This window comes from Gracilinanus agilis, chromosome 6 (assembly GCF_016433145.1).
Source record: "Gracilinanus agilis isolate LMUSP501 chromosome 6, AgileGrace, whole genome shotgun sequence".
Classification (NCBI taxonomy): domain Eukaryota; kingdom Metazoa; phylum Chordata; class Mammalia; order Didelphimorphia; family Didelphidae; genus Gracilinanus; species Gracilinanus agilis.
Window position 1 is genome coordinate 35284620 of NC_058135.1, and position 18805 is coordinate 35303424.

Here is an 18805-nt window from a genome sequence, read left to right on the forward strand (position 1 = left end):
CAGTTTTTTTACTCAGGCTGTTTTATTTCGACTGAAAAAACTGGCAGGCTAAGCTATTTAAGAGTTAAGTTTTTACCACATAGTCCCTTCTAGTTGAAATGCATGAGAATAAATACATATGCCAATGTTTTGGGATTTTTTTTTTAATCCTTTAGATTTGACTCACCAGAAATTTCTAATTCTGTCCAGTGAGATTTCTTTCCATTGGCTACCTCCTCTGCTGACATGATGGTGTAAATTCTGCGAGGATCTGGGGGATCATATTTTTCTTTTGGCATCCCTGTTAGTCTGAAAAATGGGATGGGATTATTACAATGTATTCTAAAAATACCAACAAAAGAAAAAGGAAAAAGAATGTCTTTGTCTAAAGTGGTTTTTATATTCTAATAAAATGATATATCAGATATAAAGTACTTGGAAAAATCTAAAGCAATATGTAGATGTTGGTTATTATCATAATCATTAATAATCTACACTTGATATGACAAGTTCACACAAGGATACACTCCCTTTTCTAATTGATAATTTTATTGGTGTTCACCTGGGAATTTTCAAAAACTGACAATGGTCTGCCAAAGGAAAACATTTAGTTCCCAAAAAACAATTTAGAAATCCCCCAGCAGTAAAAGGCTTAACAAAAAACTCACAAGGAAAACATTTTCCATCCAAGAGAATGACAGTAGCCATTAAATAGAAATTGCCTCAGAAATGCAAGTGATAAAGGACAATGTTTTATGTCAGTGCTGGTAGGTCTTTTTTACATTCTACAACCTGGCTAAAAGTTGCTTTTCCAGACTTAATTCATACTATTTCCCTTCATGTACTATACTGCAGGCAAATTGGAACACTCCTAGCCTTAGCATTCTACCTCCTTCCTTTCTTATACATAGTCCATTCCTTGAAATATTCACTTAGCCACCTTTTAGAATCTCTATCTTTCCTCAAGGTTCCTGTCAGGAACTATTTATTTGGAAGCCTTTCCTGATACTGGTCTCCAAGAGAAAAAAAAAGCAAGACACCAAAAGGCATGATGCTACAGAATACAAATTGTTTACACACATACATTCATGTGCCGGTTCCACCATACAACTAATATGCAACTGCTCTTAGGACAAGGCAGATGCCTGTCTTTGCTTCACAGCAGTTTAGGTTTAAAACTCTCATGGCTCAGACCTAGAAATTAGCATCCCATTATGTGAATAAATGCTTTAAAAAATATACCTGCCCTAAATGTACAAACTGCAGCACAGTATTTGTAGGATACTTGGCATTCCCATTTCCACATATTTTAAATGCTTAAAAATAATTATTGATTAAAAACAAAAACGTTTGTTTTATCATCGATCAAGCACATCGCTTTTATCAGTGCTTTGCATGCTAAAAAGAACTAAATTCTACATAAGGCTATCCAAATTAAACAGATCCAGTTCCAAAGACAAATTCCATTACCTATGGCAACAGTCTGCCCTTTGCTAAATCTAAAAACTATGAACTACTATAAGAAAAGTTCAGACACACAAAACCTTGGTGTGAATACAAAGATTAAGAAGGGTAAAATCAGTTGTTCCCCTTAAGGGGCTTATCTGACATTCTCTGGCCAAGACATAACATACAAAGAGACATAAAAGTAAAGAAAAGTGAAAAAGCACTAACAATGGAAGTGAGTAAAGAAAATTTCCAATAATAAAGAGATCCTAGAAAGTAAAGGGGTGAGCTGAAATGCCAATTTTTGAGAAAAGTAGGCCAGCTTGGCAGGAAAATAGATGGCACTGAAAGAATAAAGTAAACTGTCTAGAAAAGTAAACTAGAGCCAAAAGAAACTATCTTATCCTAGAAGCAACAAAGAGGAAGGTTGAATATTAAAGTAGGCATTAGGAAATGGAAGGAGCATGAAATATCGAGGTATAATAGAAAATATACTGAATTGGGAATCAGGAATCAAAGAACTTAAATTCCTGGTCCTTTGCTGATGAAGTCAGGGCCAAGTAATTTATTATCTTCTGCCCTTGGTTGCTCTAGGTTGTCTAGGGCAAAAATCAAACACTCTTGAATAGAGTCTTGAATAATTGGAGATATATTAATTGCCCAATACTACTCAAATGAGTGCTTTTCTATAAATGGACAAAATAACAATTCATCTAAAGGCATAAAAGATAAGAATATCAAAGAAAATGGGGGGGGGAGGGGAGGGAAGAAAGATTAGTAAAATCTCAAATTACACTAAACAGCAGAATTATTTGGTACTGGTTAAGGAATAGACAAGGGGCAGCTGGGTAGCTCAGTGGATTAAGAGCTAGACCTAGAGACGGGAGGTCCCCGGTTCAAATCAGACCTCAGACACTTCCTAGCTGTGTAACTGGAAGCAAGTCACCTGACCCCCATTGCCTGGCCCTTACCACTCTTCTGCCTAAGAATACACAGTATTGATTCCAAGATGGAAAGTAAAGGCAGAAAGAAAGAGAGAAAGAGAGAGAGAGAGAGAGAGAGAGAGAGAGAGAGAGAGAGAGAGAGAAAGAGAGAAAGAGAGAAAGAAAGAAAGAGTAATAGACACAGAAGCAATTATTGAAACAATAGCATAGCATAAATTTATGGACTAGAATGAGGGCTATGGAAAAAAGACAGAAAGCCAGCTGGTAAAGATTAGACTTAATCTAGCATATTAACTAGAAAAAAATTTTGGCAGCAAATCTCTGATATCAAAGACAGTGAATGGATTCAAATCTAAGAATATGTACAAATAAGAGCCATGCTTCTGGGGCAATTAGGTGACATCATGGATAGTCCCAGATATGTCTGGCCTCAGACACATCCCTAATTTCTGTGACCCATGCCAAGTCCCTCAATCCCATCAGCCTAGTCCCCTCCCCTTTCCATCTTGTAACAGTTAAGACAGGAAACACTAGAATTTTTAAAAAGCCCAAAAAAAGGGTCCAAAAACAAAAAAAAAAAACTGTTTCAGAACATAGGGGAAATTCTTCAAATTAGAAAGGGAAAAGGAAAATCACTCTAAACTAAGGTCACATTTTCCACATCAGATTAGCAAAAACTGTACAAAACAGGAAAACTATACGATTGGAAGCCAAGCTAATTATTAGGCTTTTCATTTTTTTACTGTAAGATCATTTAACATTTTATCAATACACCTCAATGAAAATTTCCTTATTCAAAAATATCAGAAACAAGAATTTCATATAAAAAGGTAGCACATAGATCTAGTATTTGAGCATTTTCTATGATGCCATGATTGATGTTCTTTCCCTAACCCCTCCCAGAGCCAACAAGCAATTCCGCTGAGTTCATATTATTCATTTTTGTAATAAAGTAAGCTTTTCAAAAACGAAAACCCGACATAATATATACCCACATAATCAAGTGTTAAATAAAATGTTTTCCTTCTGCATTTCTATCCTAATAGTTCTTTCCATGTAGGATAGTCCCTCAGGATTGTTCTGGATCATTGCATTGCTATTAATAGCAAAGTCCATAGCAGGATCAGCATCAGTTCATGGAGGGTCTTTTCCTGCTCATATGAAAATCAAGCAGTTTATTGTCCCTTATTGCACAATAGCGTTCCATCATCACTAAACATAATTTCTATTGTATTATTACCTGTCGATATTTTTAATATTTTTATTTAATATTTAATATTCTGCTCTTCAACATTTAACTAGAAAGTTTTTATGTCTGAACATATGGTCAATTTTTGAAAATGTGCCACCATATGTCTTAGGAAAAATTATATTCCTTTCTATTCCCGTTCAATTCTCTCCAGATAGTTTATCATATCTAGCTAATCTAAGATTCACCTCTTTATTTCTTATTAGGTTAGATTTATTTTTCTCTAGTCTGGTGATGGTAAACCTATAGCACAGGTGCTAATAAAGATGGCATGCAGAGTGCTCTGTGTTACTAGAAAGGTAGAAGGGATTGAGTGGAGCTGCTCCCACCTCTCCACATTTTTTCACATCCACCTGCCACTCTACCCAGCAGTCGAAAGGGAGCTGGGGACCACTCTGCTCACCCTCTCCACACATGCCCTATATCACCTACAGATCCGTTAAGAAGCCCAATGGGAGCACTTCCTCCCTCCCCTGTGTTTGTTGGGGGGGGGGGTTACATGACATGGCACTCCCTCTCTGAAAGGTTCCCCACCACTGTTATAATCCAGCAAGAATGTCTTTATGCCGTATCTTTTGAACATTTGAACTGATGAGCCATAATACCATATCCAATTCTTTCTTGTGTTTATTAAAGTAGTATGACCTGCTGTTTTCCTATAGTTATTTAGTTGCATGCCTAATTCATTGATATTCTCTCTCTCTCTCTCCCTCCCTCCAAAAGAATTTTGAAGGGGGCAGCTGGGTAGCTCAGTGGATTGAGAGCCAGGCCTAGAGACGGGAGGTCCTAGGTTCAAATCTGGCCTCAGACACTTCCCAGCTGTGTGACCCTGGGCAAGTCACTTGAACCCCATTGCCTAGCCCTTACCACTCTTCTGCCTTGGAGCCAATACAAGTATTGGCTCCAGGACAGAAGGTAAGGGCTTCTAAAAAAAAATTAAAAAAAAAAAAAAAAAAAAAAAGAATTGAGACAAAAGTAATGCTACAAACTTAGTTTGGTCTACACAGGTCCTTTTCCTACTTCTGATCTCTTTGATCAGCACACTGCAAATACTTAATGTAAAAATGTATACTTTCTTCATTCAACTCTCCAAAGGAGATAGAAAGCCATCAATATAACTATTTTCTACAAATGACATATACAGAATGAATCTCAGACAAAACAAAGATTAAAGAAGACTAGGAAAAGCTCCAGAAAAAAGTAAGGATTATGTTGAGACTTGGAAGGATGCCCAAAAAAGCTGGCTCTGCCTCATGAAGTTCTCTTATCTTTACTTTTTTGACCACTCAAATAAATGAAAGACCACTCAAACAAATGCCTTTTTATTTACTTTTTCTAGCTCAAGGTCTTCTCATTGAAGCCCCCTTTTCTAAGTTTCCAAATGCATTTCGTAAAATGTAAAGGTAAACCAATTTTATGAAATGCAATTATCAGAAAACAAGTTCATGGATCCCATGAATCCTACCACAGGTAGACCTAAGAGCAGCAATTATCACATGTATTTCCAGCAGACAAGAAACTATAAGGACAGTTTCTCTTTCTTTCTACCCTTCTGCTACTTTTATGTGTTTGGGATGAGATTAGGGTTAGTATTACTATATTCCTTAGACTAAATCTGTCTGCCCCTCTCATCTCATAAAACTTAAAAAGTTTCCCATACCTATTTTTAAAAATCTTGAGAAGTTTATCTATACCCTGGAAAGAAAGCTAAGTATAAGGTATGAAGGAGCAGTGAGTTTCAAAACTATCATTTCGGTCCCAGGCTGGGACTATTGATAGTCACAGATTTTTCTTGATCTTTGGGGGTAACAACATGGAAAATCACAAATTTGAGACTGTGAATGTCACAGCCCCAACCCCACCCCCCAATACACTCATACAGAACTTAACAGAGGGAAGGATATTTTTCAGGGAGCAAGGCACTTATATGGGCAGAAGAATCCCTTTTCCTTCCCTTTCCTGCTGTTTGCTGTTTTTCCCCTCCAAATTAAGCTACTTTTCTAAGCATCTTATCAAGTCTCTTATCTGCTCCCAGAAAACACTCTAATGAGTACAAAGCCTCCCCAGAATTCCACTCCAATACAATGGAACTGCCCAAATGTCTTTGGGTTAAACTCCTAAGAGTTAAGGTACTTTAACAGTAGAAAAGAAATCTTCACATGAATTGTTCTGAAACACTGATCACAACAAAGCTGTATCCAATTGCTCAGTGGATTGAGAGTTAGACCTAGAGATTTGAGGTCCTAGGTTCAAATCTAACCTTTGTGACCCTGGGCAAGTCACTTAATCCCCATTGCCTAGCTCTTACCACTATTCCACCTTGGAGCCAATACATATAGTATTGTCTCCAAGACAGAAGGTAAGGACTTAAAAAATAAAAATAAATGAAATGGTGCCTTTCCATTTGAACTGTTCAAGTGGAAGAAACTAAGGCAAAGACATTAAAATTATTTCTGTGTTTGCCCATAATCTAACAAAATTAATTTCCTAATATTATACTACTCAAATAACTTAACTGTATCAAAATGAAAGGACTTGAGACAAATGGTACCTTTTCTCCCAATTGAAGATATGTATTAATGATGAGCAAACAAGAACCCATAGTACACAGCCTGTTTTCTTCCAACCAAGCAGAAATGAAAACATCTTTGTTGCTATAAACTAAACAGAGTAAATATGTTTAAGCTCATTGAGACAAGCTACAAAGACAGCTGTAGAATTATCAGATCATTATAGCAAAAATAGTATTATTTAATGAAGTATTAAAAGGATGAAAGTTCACAGTTCCTGTGCTTAAAATACTCTTAGGAAAACTAAGGCATTAAAATTTTATTATGAAAAAACAAAGGTACTTTTAAATAAGAACTCCCCATAACCACCCTACATATTTTTCTCCTCTTCCTTCAATACTTTGCTGTGTTTAGTTTGCTTTTTAATTTGCAGAATAAAAAGGCTGAGATAAATGTTTATACTTTGTTTATGGGGATAGAAAAATCCTGTCTAATGAACTCTAAAAATATGCTCCAAAAAATAATGTGTTGGTTCCTCTTACACTTTCATTCTTTTTACCTGATCAATGAATAATTTGAAAGCTTAGTTTTAAAAAAGTTATTTGTTTTCTTATCAATTATGAGGTAAAACAATCTTTAATAGTCATATTTTCCTTCCCTTTAGACTAAAATAAAGTCACACTGCTAACAGTAAACTTCAAGACCAGAAACACATAAAACAAATTGTAAATAAACTACTTCTGCAAGTAGTTTTGCCATTTTAATAAATCAATAAATATTTTATGAGACTTGTATGTCGGGCACTCTGCTAAATGCTGGGAAAACAAAGAAAGTCTCTCCCCCTGGAGGAAGCTACATACAGTTTAAGAAATAAACAAAAGGGCTAAAAACTAAGTGATGCATACATAATATCTTTAGAAGGTAGATTTTAATTTCGATTTGAAAAAAATCAAAGGGAGTTGTGGAAGCACATTCCAATCACTGGAGGACAGTTAGTGAAAATGCCAAGAATTAGGAAGTATCCCTATATTAATGAACCAGCAAGGAGGCCAGAGTCACTGTATTGCAGATTATGTCAGGGATCTGATATATAGAAGGTTATTGGAGGGGGGGGCCCCCGCTGGGTGATAAAGGGTTCTGAACACTAATTAGGTTTTATATTTGATAGTGTACTCAATAGTTAAGTGATCAAGAAGTTAACCATCTGACTTGTACTTTAGAAAAAAGGATTAATGGACTTGTCCATCAAGAGAGTGACTTGTGCAGGCCACCCTAACCTGTTGATTACAACAATCCAAATCTGAGGCAACTCACAAAAGCTTTTGGCAAGATATCAGCTAGGTGGGCTGGAAGGGGTAGAGGCAAGAAATTAAGAAGTTGGGGGAGGGGGGGCTGTGATTCTAGAACCCTGATGGCAAACCTATACACACGTGTCAGCACTGACATGTGTAGCCATTTTACGACATGCGGCTGCACAAATAAGTATGGGGCCACATGCCAAGGATGAAACATTTGCTGTAGTGTAGACACTCTGTGCCGGAGGTCTGTAGGCCAAAACATCAAAGAAGTCACTAAGCAGGTAAGCTAAATAATTAGTTTTTGGTTTATTGGTTACATGTTTGTATGCATGTAATATAGTTATATGAATGTATGTAATATAATACAATTATACATTTTGTTAAACTATAAATATCGCGAAATGTTTTTCTTGAAGTGACATACCACCCGAATTATGCTCAGGTTTTTTGACAAATTTTGACCCACCAAGCTCAAAAGGTTGCCCATCATGTCCTAGAGAAACTGGAACAATGATGGGGAAGAAGAGAAACAACACATGGACATCCAGTTCAAGACATCCAAAAGGCAGTTAGTTGCAATGTGATAATTCATATAAAGTGATTTTCAAATATTTAAGGACTATATGAATGTTAACTAGAAGTATTCACATTCAAAGATACAGGAAGAAAACAGAAGCCTTCGTAAATGAGCTGAGACCAAACTTGACAGGGAGCACAAAAAGGCTCTATCCAGAAAAGGTTGAAGGCTCCCAACAACCAGATTACAAATAAATTCCAAAATGGGTAAAAGCACCAGTGCCTGAAACACTTTTTCACATAAGCAAGCAACTAGCCCCAAAATGATGTGCGCTTCATGCCGAACAAAAAGGGTGCTATCCTAAAAAACAGGGCTGAAAATACAATAGTTACATAAAAAGATCAGAGAAATTTTAAAAGTGAAGCTTACTTAGTCCAGAGCAAAAAGATGTTTTGGTTCATTTAAAAGCATAAAACAGTGATTGTGAAAGAGGCCTGCGGGTTTTATTTGCAGAAAACAGCAACATTATTTAGATTGAGGAAGGAAAAATCTTTAACTAGGGATTCTAAAGTTTTGACAATTGAGATATCCAGCCAAAGTAACACAGTAAACTAATGTCCTTTTTCTGGATTTCAATCCTTAATCCAGATGTCAGCTAAACAATTTGAAGTCCACAAGGGAGCAAACTTCCTGTTTTGTAAACTTAAACCCACTGCCTCTCTCAAGGTGTCATATTTGCTTCTTCTTGGTCCTAAATTCTGACAAAATGAGGTAACTGATGCGCCCATTTTAAAGACTGGAATCTATGTCTCCTTAAACAATCTGCTGGATGATTTATGGATGGATGGCTTACAGAAAGCAAAAAGGAGTAAAGAAAATAGTGTTCTCTCATCACTAGTATTTCTTCAGGAGTTTCAAAAATGGTAACAGGTCACCATTTGTTATGGTAAATTTCAATTAGTCAAGAGTAATAAATTAAGAATCTTCTCAAAAGCTTTTTATTCTCTATAAACTATACTAAAATTGAAAACATAATATAACCTAGACTGAATCATATATTTGGTGCTATTTTAATTAAATTATAATTACTTTTATAGTTAGTAACTTTCAACTCATTTGGAGAAACACAAATCTAGATTCGAATGGAAAATACAAAGGGGGAGAAAAAATAAAAATACCGGTGTTATAGAACATTAAGACAACATATCACACAATATTAAGAAAACAGCAAGTAATCATCAAAATAATTATGGTATTGTTTAAAACAGAAAATTTTATCCATAGAGCACACTAAATAACAATCAGAAATAATCAAAACACTCCAAGTAATTCATCTAGTAGTCAACCCCAAGAAGATGAAACTATCTGATAAGCTTGATAAGAGTCCCTATTTTTTTCTTCAAGAAATTCTGAAAAAACTGGAAGACAATTTGGCAGACGATAGGCAACGACCCATCATCTTCTACCATAAACCATTTCAAACTGCACAGTACATTTAAATACAAAAGGCCACATCATATAGGAAATCAAATAAAGTTCATTATAGGAGAAGGAAGATTCTTAACCAAATAATAAATAGATAAAAATGAAGCCAGCTTCAATACCTACCAGACATCTCCATACATGCAGGCTCCACTTAACGCCATGGACTTCATTGCTAGAAACACCATAACACTTGATAGGATGTCCCTTTTGACTTTACCTTGCTTAGTTCCAGGTCTCCACACATTTCTATGTATCCTTCTCCACCAAAACTGCACCAAGTTCCATTTTATGTGTGGTCTTCTCTCATCAGTAAAGACAGGGATTGTAGTACATGGCACATAGTAAGGACTTAAATGCCTCATCTATCTATCTATCACTAGCCTCTCCCACAGAAACAAGAGGTGTTTTAATATATCTTTACAAAGTAATAGAATCTTGAAAAACTGACTGTTTAACTGTCATTCTAAAGAGAATTAATTGTGATGGTTGAAAAAAGAGTATCTTTCCAAAGAGAACTGTTTTAACTAGTATTACAAAGAGACAGGAAGTAAAAAGAGTGAAGTGAAAAAGAGGAAGTGAAAAGAGGCTTTTAATTGGAATCCTGTGAGCTGAATGGTGGGCCCAATTTTCAGAAGAGAATTGAGCAGTAGCAGTGACTGTTCAAAGTTACTCTGGCTATGATCTTTCTCATATAATACTGTAAAGAGTTAATTTACTGTTTGTTAGTAAATTATATCACCAGCAATTGACAGTATAGGACATTTGGGATATATACAAATATATATATTAACATTCATTAAAAATTAGTGGGAGCATCTAGATGCTGAATGGATTAAGAGTCACACATAGAGACAGTAGTAAGTCCTACATTGAAATCTAACCTCAGATACTTTCTAGTTTTGTCACTCTGGGCAAAATCACTTAATCCTCATTACCAGTCTTCTGTCTTGGAAGCAATACACTTTGATTCTAAGAAATGGTTTTAAAAAATTACTGTGACTTGATGGATGAAAAAAAGCCTAGAAACATTTTTAAAGAAATACTTAATTCAAATACTATATAAATTGTGTGCAATAATAAAGAAATCTTTCCAAATTCTTTAAATATATTCTTGACATAGAAACTATAGGAAGGCATAAGGAAGAAAGTAAACTATAAAACAATATCTAATAAACGTTAATGTAAAAATATTAGCCAACAGGTTATAACACATTTTACTCATTTATATTTAAAAAAATTAAGCATAGTAGTTCATGGTTATGATCCCTACAACTTTGGAAGCTGAGGTTGATTGATAGGTTGCTTTAGTTAGGAGTTGCAGCAGCCAATCTTAGTCTAGCACCAATATAGTGACCCTCTGAGAGAATAGAAGCTTCCAAGCTACCTACTAGGTAACATCTGTGCAAGGCGAAAAAAGGAGCAGGTCAAAATCTGTGATAATTAGTAATGGAATGAGGTCCTTTCACCTCAAACCTGGACAAGAGGAAGAAGATGTCAATAAAATTAAATACAAACCACTAGCAAAACATTTCCTCATTAATCAAAATCCAAGAACTAGAATGATCTATAACATGGAGAAATAGAGGGTCTTGTCATTAAGATTAGGATCTGAAAGACAGGCCATCATCACCATTATTAGTTTTGGAAACACGGGCTTTTTAAAAATACAAATGGTCAAATAGGAAACAAAAGTACCACTATTTAGAGATAATATAATGGTTATATATGGAGTACCTTAGTCATTTAAAAATCAAGTGAAACTAAATTCAATAAAATACCAGGGTATGTATATAAACTGATAAAAACTCAGACTTCTTATCCAGGACAACTCTGAGGCACTTATGAGAAAGAACACTATCCACATTCAGAAGAACTCTGGGAGTAGAAACAAAGAAAAACTGCCTGATCATGTGGGCTGATGGGGATATTGACTCTAAAAGAGCACCCTAGTGCAAATATCAATAATATGGAAATAGGTCTTGATCAATGACATACTTAAAACCCAGTGAAACTGCTCATTGGCAATTGGAGGGGGTGGGAGTGGAGGGGAAGGGAAGGAAAGAACATGAATCTTGTAACCATGCAAAAACACTCTTAATTATTTAAATAGAGTCCACCCCACCACCCCCCCCCAAAAAAATTTAGTCACTTAAAATCCTCAAAACTCAGACTTCTTAACTCATGGTCTTGGCACCACCTAAACATCTCATTAGCTAGCTGATGGTGAAGTAGATAGAAATCTGTACTCAAAGACATTTTAATCAATAAACATTTATAATTACCAGTTTGACCTGGGCAAGTCAGAACCGCCAATTGCCTCAGTTTCCACAACTGTAAAATGGGGTTCATAATAGCATCTACCTCCTAGTATTGGGGTATACAGGTGTTCCTCTGGTGTGAGGGTTTACTGAGCCATTTTCAGGACTGCTCATCCTCCTTTGGTACCCACCTCTGGATCCAAAGCAGCCACGCCCCAGTGTCTCTGCAGACAGGCTAAATCATGTGGATGATTACCAAAGGGTCTCAATTCCACAGGAGTTGGGGGTGGGGGTAGAGTATCTAGACCAGGTATGGGAAGATTTCCCCTAGCAAAATGAGCAGATGAGAATAACATGTTCGTAGGCAGAAGTAGACACAGTAGAGAACTTGGAGCTTTGTCAGACGCTGAAAATGCCAAGGTCACCGCCTTCTGAGCCATCTCCAGTCATCTTGTGTTGTCTTGCCACAAGATTTGGATGACTCTGGAATAGAGTGTAAGGCTGATGACTTTGTGCAACTAACTCTGCCTCACTTAAATTCAATTTATGAGCAAGTCAAAATCACCCATAATAATGTCATTTTGGTCCTGCAGTATGAAAGATGACCTCCCAGGCGTGTTGATAGGATCTAATGAGATAATACTTACAAAGTTTTAGCACTTAAAAATTAGAAGACAAAGAAAGTTATCTTTCACAACTATGGCAAGGAAAAGAATCTTTACCTAAATGGGAGATAAAAATGATCAAGAGTGAAAATGAACCATTTAGACTCTAAAAAATTGAAAATGTTCTGCACAAGCAAATTAAGTGCAGTTATAATCAGGGAAATTATTAGGAAAAACTTCAAACTTATGATAAAGATCTACTATCCAAGATATTTAAAAAATTGATGAGTCCATTTAGATATAATGATCAACCATTAGAAAGAGCTTATTTTTTCAAGCAAAAAATGCTCCAAATCACTAAAGTAAAATCAAAATTTTAAGTTTTCATTTAACAATCATTATGTTACCAAAGATGACAAAAGGAAAAAATAACGGATTTAGAAGTTGGTAGAAGGGTGGCTCAGTGGATTGAGGGCCAGGCCTAGAGACAGGAGGTCCTAGATTCAAATCTGGCCTCAGACACTTCCTGGCTGTGTGACCCTGGGCAAGTCACTTAACCCCCATTGCCTAGCCCTTACCACTCTTCTGCCTTGGAGCCAATACACAGTATTGACTCCAAGATGGAAGGTAAGGGCTTAAAATTTTTTTTTCTTTTAAGAAGGGAGAAGGGGAGGGGGGGAGAGGAGGAGGAGAAGTTGGTAGAAGATAGACAAGTATACTACTGAAAATTGTTCTAGAAAACCATTTTGAAATTATAGCCAAGAGTCAACTAAAACTATAGATACTCTTTAATACAGGTCAGGAACAAAGGAACCACAAGTTCTTTGTTTTTTTCCTCTCCTATTATAGTTTTGAGTAAATTGTTCTGGTTCTGCTCAGTTCATATTACTTTTTCCATTTCTCAGAATCTTTTATATTCATTTATTTCTTTCGGTGATATGAAATCCCATTAAGTTCATATGTCGCTTTGTTTAGCTAGTCCTCCGTGGATGTTTACCAGTCCCCTCCCCACACCAGGATTATGTGACCCAAAAAAAAAAAAAAGTTCATAACTCTTTGGCATATGCAGTAGTAACTGAAGGGTAAAACATTTTTGGCTCAGTAAAATAAAAAAAAATTGGGGGCTTAGTAAAGAAAAAATGGATTAAAGCTATAGACTCAGATACAGATGCTCAGATGTGGCCAATAGTCTTTCTTTTTTCCTTTACTATAATTTGTATTAAGAGTGCATTTACTTGGGGGAGAGGAAATGTGTTAGGACAGTGACAAATATATTCTAAAAAATTGTCAAAATTATTTTTTAAAAGTTAAAAATGTCAAAACAAATCAAGTTCTGATTCTAGGAATGAAAATTTTACAAGACTATTAAAGAGTTGAATCAGTCAGTTCCAAAGAACTTATGATAAAAAATGCTAGCCACCTCCAGATAAAGAAGTGATTAAATTTGAATAAAAATTTTTTTTATTCAATATTTTATTCAATAAAAATGTTTTTTCTTGCCTTTTGTTAACATGGCTAACATGGAAGTGCTTCGCAATATTTCACAAGTATAATTGGTATCATATTTCTTTGCTTTCACAATAGGTAAAAGGTTTGGAGGAGATAAATTTGGAACTCAAGAATTTTTACATGAATATAAAAAATAAAGAATTTTAAAAGGGAGAGTGCTGGTTTTGATTTAAACCATCAAGCAACAAAGGTACAGATTTAAAAAGTCAACAGGAAACAAATGTAGAACTAAACAACCTATAATTAGTTTAATTATTAAACTGTTGGGAAAGTGATCACTGATGTGATGTCACTTCATATTTTATGTATTTTAGTTAATATTCAAAGGACTTTCATTAAGTTTATTCTTGGTGCCAGTCATTGTGCCAAAAGTTAGGGATTCAAATAGGAAACATTTCCTATATATACTCCAGGTGCTTACAATCCAATTGAGGAAGGCAATACACCAGTGGTTCCCAAACTTTTTTGGCCTACCGCCCCCTTTCCAGAAAAAATATTACTTAGTGCCCCGTCACATACTATCACTACCCCCTTACAGTTATTCACCGCCCCCAAATGCACCTGTGGCCATCACCACCACCCCCTGGATCGCTGCAGCACCCACCAGGGGCGGTGGCGCCCACTTTGGGAATCACTGCAATACACCAAAGGAAGTTAAAATTAGCCATAGTATTGAATACAAGGTCATGGTGGTACAGCAGAGTAGAAAATAAGATGTCTATTCTGAGTCTCTACCTTAAAAAAAGGTTTTGGAATTCAGAAGAGAGGGTAGTAATGAGTACTAAAGTTGATTCAAACTTACAGAATTATTATTATCATTATTATTTACATTTTTAAACCCTTAACTTCTGTGTGGAAATGGTAAGAGTGGGCAATGGGGGTCAATCCACTGAGCTACCTAGCTGCCTCCCCCTTACAGAATTATTAATACTATCATCATCATTGTCAAAGCCTTTTTCTTGCTTGAAGCATCCTGTAAAATGGTGCTTTGTGTTGCTATGTTTATTGTAAATGTTAATGTTGATTTAATGTATCACAAACCACTTTTAGGAGGCTTAAAATGTTTGGTCATGAAGTGAAAATGTGATGCCAGCTTCAACAGTCTCTCAGAAAGACATTATTATTGAATCATTAAAGAAGAAATAGAAATTTTGTCAATTAATTATGTTGGCTGGAAAGACTGAAATGGTAGAAAAGGATTGAGAAATTCTTGAGAAACCATTTTGCAAAGATGCAAAAAATATTCCTGATGACAACTTAAGAGAAGTGTGTATTCAAAATTGAGACAGCAATTGAGTCAGCAGGCTTAGTGATATCCGTAACTGACTTTGATCTTTCTTACAGCTAAAATAATAAATGATTATTTATTCTGTTTTGTTTACACTGTTGATAAATTGTCCAGTCAAGAATCTTGAAGCTTATGAGATTAGAGATTTTGATAGAGATGAGTAGAATCTTACTGGGAAAGGATCTTCTTTATTTAATAAACTGGGTGCTCAGAGCTAATTGATGCTGATATGAACACTGTACAAAATGTCAAATATGTGCTTCAAGATACACCTCAAGTTTTACCTGCTCCATAAAACTTCTGATATACTGTCAGGAAAGGTAACACTTGGTGTTGAGTATTAATGACAAATATCAAGAATGATCAAAGGATATCTATCCAACTTGTTCATAAACAAAGAATTCCTTTCCCAAATAACTTGCATTCCATTTTTGTTAAGTTGATGTATAAACTTATATAGCCTCAAATTATAAAACATGGCTTTTAACATTAGAAAATTAACCCACATTGGGGCAAGCTGGGTAGCTCAGTAGATTGAGAGCCAGGTCTAGAGATGGGAGTCCTAGGTTCAAATCTGGCCTCAGACACTTCTCAGCTGTGTGACAACCCTGGGCAAGTCACTTGACCTCCATTGCCTAGCCCTTATCACTCTTCTGCCCTGGAACCAATACACAGTATTGACTCCAAGAGGGAAGGGAAGGTTTAAAAAAAAAAAAGAAAGAAAATTAACTCACAAGATTCTTAATAGTAGATTTAATTTGGAATTTCCTGGCAATTCTTTTCCTCAGCATTTCAGTTTTGCTCCTTTCCAATTCTGTAGCCAAGATTTTGTCAATACATACATTGTCATAGGAGATAAATTTTCAGAATAAAAAATTAGTGATCAACAAGCACAAGAAAAAAAATTCTGCAAATCACTAAAAATGCAAATCAAAACCCAACAATCTGGAGAAACTTTAAGAAATCAAGAACAGTTATATACTTTTGATAGAGCTACAAATTGATCCAAACTTTCTGGAAAACTTCAAATTATTTCCAATCAAGTTCCTTGGGGAGCCAAGATGGCAGAATAAAGTAGGGACTTTTAAAATCTCCCCCAAATTTTTTAAGAATGCAAAACATTCTCCAATTGGCAAATGGGCAATGGATATGAACAGGCAAATTCCTAGATGGAAAAATTAAAACTATCTTTAGTCACAAGAAAAAAATGCTCTAAGATCATTATTAAGGGGAATGCAAATTAAAACCCTGTGGTACCAAAAAAGAAAAATGATAAAATGTTGAAAGGAAAGTGGGATACTAATATTTAATAATAATTGCTGGTATAACTGTGAACATATACAACCATTCTGGAGAGCAATCTGGAACTCTACCCAAAAAGCCACAAAACTATGTATACCTTTTGATCCAGCAATTCCAACACTAGGTAAGTATCCTAAAGAAAGGACCTATTTCTACAAAAATACCTATAGCAGTTCCTTTTTGTGAAAATAAAGAACTGGAATTTGAAGGAGGATGTCCATCAATTGGGGAATGGTTGAAGAAGTTGTGGTATATGATTGTAATGGAATACTATTGTCCTATAAGAAATGATAAACAAGACAATCACAGAAAAAAACAACACTTGGATTTTTGTGAGGTGATACAAAATGAAGTAAATAGAACCAGAAGAACATTGTACACAGCAACAGCAATAATATTCAATGATCAACTATGAATGACTATTATCAGCAATGCAGGGATCCAGGACAACTCCATGGTACTCATGACAAACAAGGCCTGAAGCATGCCATTCTTCATTTTATTTACTCCATGATTTTTTCTCTAACTAATGTGTCCTCTTTCACAACATGGACATGTATAACTTGTGTACAACCTATATCATATTATCTGCCATCTTCTGAAGGAAGGGTGAGTGGGAGGGAATGAGAGAACTCTGATCACAAAATATCAGAAAATGATTTATCAAAAATTTTATCAATATGTAATCTGGAAAAAAAAAGTTAAAGCCTCCAAATAAATTCTGGAACAATAGATGGAGTCAAACAATTTTTTCACCAAAGGCAACTTAAAAAATACACAGGAAATGTCAATCTCACTGGGGTAGGAGGGGAGCATGGTCCAAAGCAGTAGGCATCCAAGCAAGCCAGTGGCAAGCTTCCACAAACTAAGCCACCCACCCAGACTCTTGAACTCAACAAAACCTTGGGATAGTGTCCCCTCCATCTCAGGAGCAGAGCTAAACTTTAGGAAACACTTAAAAGTCAGGAATAAACTACAAAAAAAAAAAAAAAAAAAAAAAAAAAAAAAAAAAAAAAAAAAAAAAAGAACCTGCCCAGATAAAGTTACTGTGATGACAGGAAAGATAAAAAACATTAACTCAGAAGAAAACAATGCCAGACATCTACTTCAAGTCTCAAAAGAAAAATGATGTTCTAAATCTCTAATAATTAGAGAAATGCAAATCAAAACAACTCTGAGGTATCACCTCACACCTAGCAGATTGGCTAAAATGAAAGAAGGGGAGAGTAATGAATGTTGGAGGGGATGTGGCAAAATCGGGACATTGATGCATTGCTGGTGGAGTTGTGAAATGATCCTGCCATTCTGGCTGGCAATTTGGAACTATGCCCAAAGGGCTATAAGACTGCCTGCCCTTTGATCCAGCCATACCATTCCTGGGTTTGTACCCCCAAAGAGATCATAGATAAACAGACTTGTACGAAAATATTTATAGCTGCGCTTTTTGTAGTGGCAAAAACCTGGAAAATGAGGGGATGTCCTTCAATTGGGGAATGGCTGAACAAACTGTGGCATATGCGGGTGATGGAATATTGTGCCAAAAGGAATAATAAACTGGAGGAATTCCATGCAAATTGGAGAGACCTCCAGGAAGTGATGCAGAGCGAAAGGAGCAGAGCCAGAAGAACATTGTACACAGAGACTGATATACTATGGTAAAATCAAATGTAATGGGCTCCTGCACCAGCAGCACTGCAATGACACAAGACAGCTCTGAGGGATTTATGGTAAAGATGCTACCCACATTCAGAGGAAGGACTGCAGGAGAGAAAACATAAGATAAACAATTGCTTGAATGCATGGACTGAGGAGGACATGAATGGGAAATAGACCCTGAACAAGGACACTTGTTACAACCAGTGGAAATGTGCGTTGGCCATGGGTGGGGGAATCAACAGTTTGGTAAATGAAGCACCAAAAAAAAATGAAAATGTGTAGAAAAATGGCATGGAAGAAAACATCTTAAAAGCAGAATTGGCCAACTGTAAATGGTAGGACAAAATTGATAAAGAAAATCAAGGCCTTCAAAATTAGAATTGGGCATGTAGAAACTATGAGACTATAGAGAGATCCTGAGTCATCAAGAAACAAATTTTTTTAAAATAGAAGAAAAACTGACCCAGAAAATAGATTCAGAATAATTCAAGAATTGGACTACCTGAAAGCTATGATAAAAAAAATAGCCTGGATATCATTATTAGAAATTATCAAGAAAAACTACCCTGATATTCATAATCAGGAGGACAAGGAAGAAACACAGTCACAGATGAAAACAAACAAGGAAGACGAATAGAATCTTAGAAAAGTTAGATATAACAAATTAGCAGAAAATTGAAAGGGAACAGGAAGGAATACACCTTTTTTGCCTCAGTAGTACATGGGGTCTACAAAAACTGACCATTTATTAGGGTATAA

General features: G+C 35.7%; 1 protein-coding gene across 1 annotated transcript in view; it reads right to left on the minus strand.

Annotated features, from left to right (window-relative positions):
* Nucleotides 1-18805, minus strand: part of CNOT6L (CCR4-NOT transcription complex subunit 6 like) — a 76316-nt gene that overhangs the window by 38225 nt on the left and 19286 nt on the right. The window contains 1 exon segment of the mRNA XM_044682169.1: nt 167-288. Within this exon segment, the coding sequence (XP_044538104.1) occupies nt 167-288 (122 nt within the window).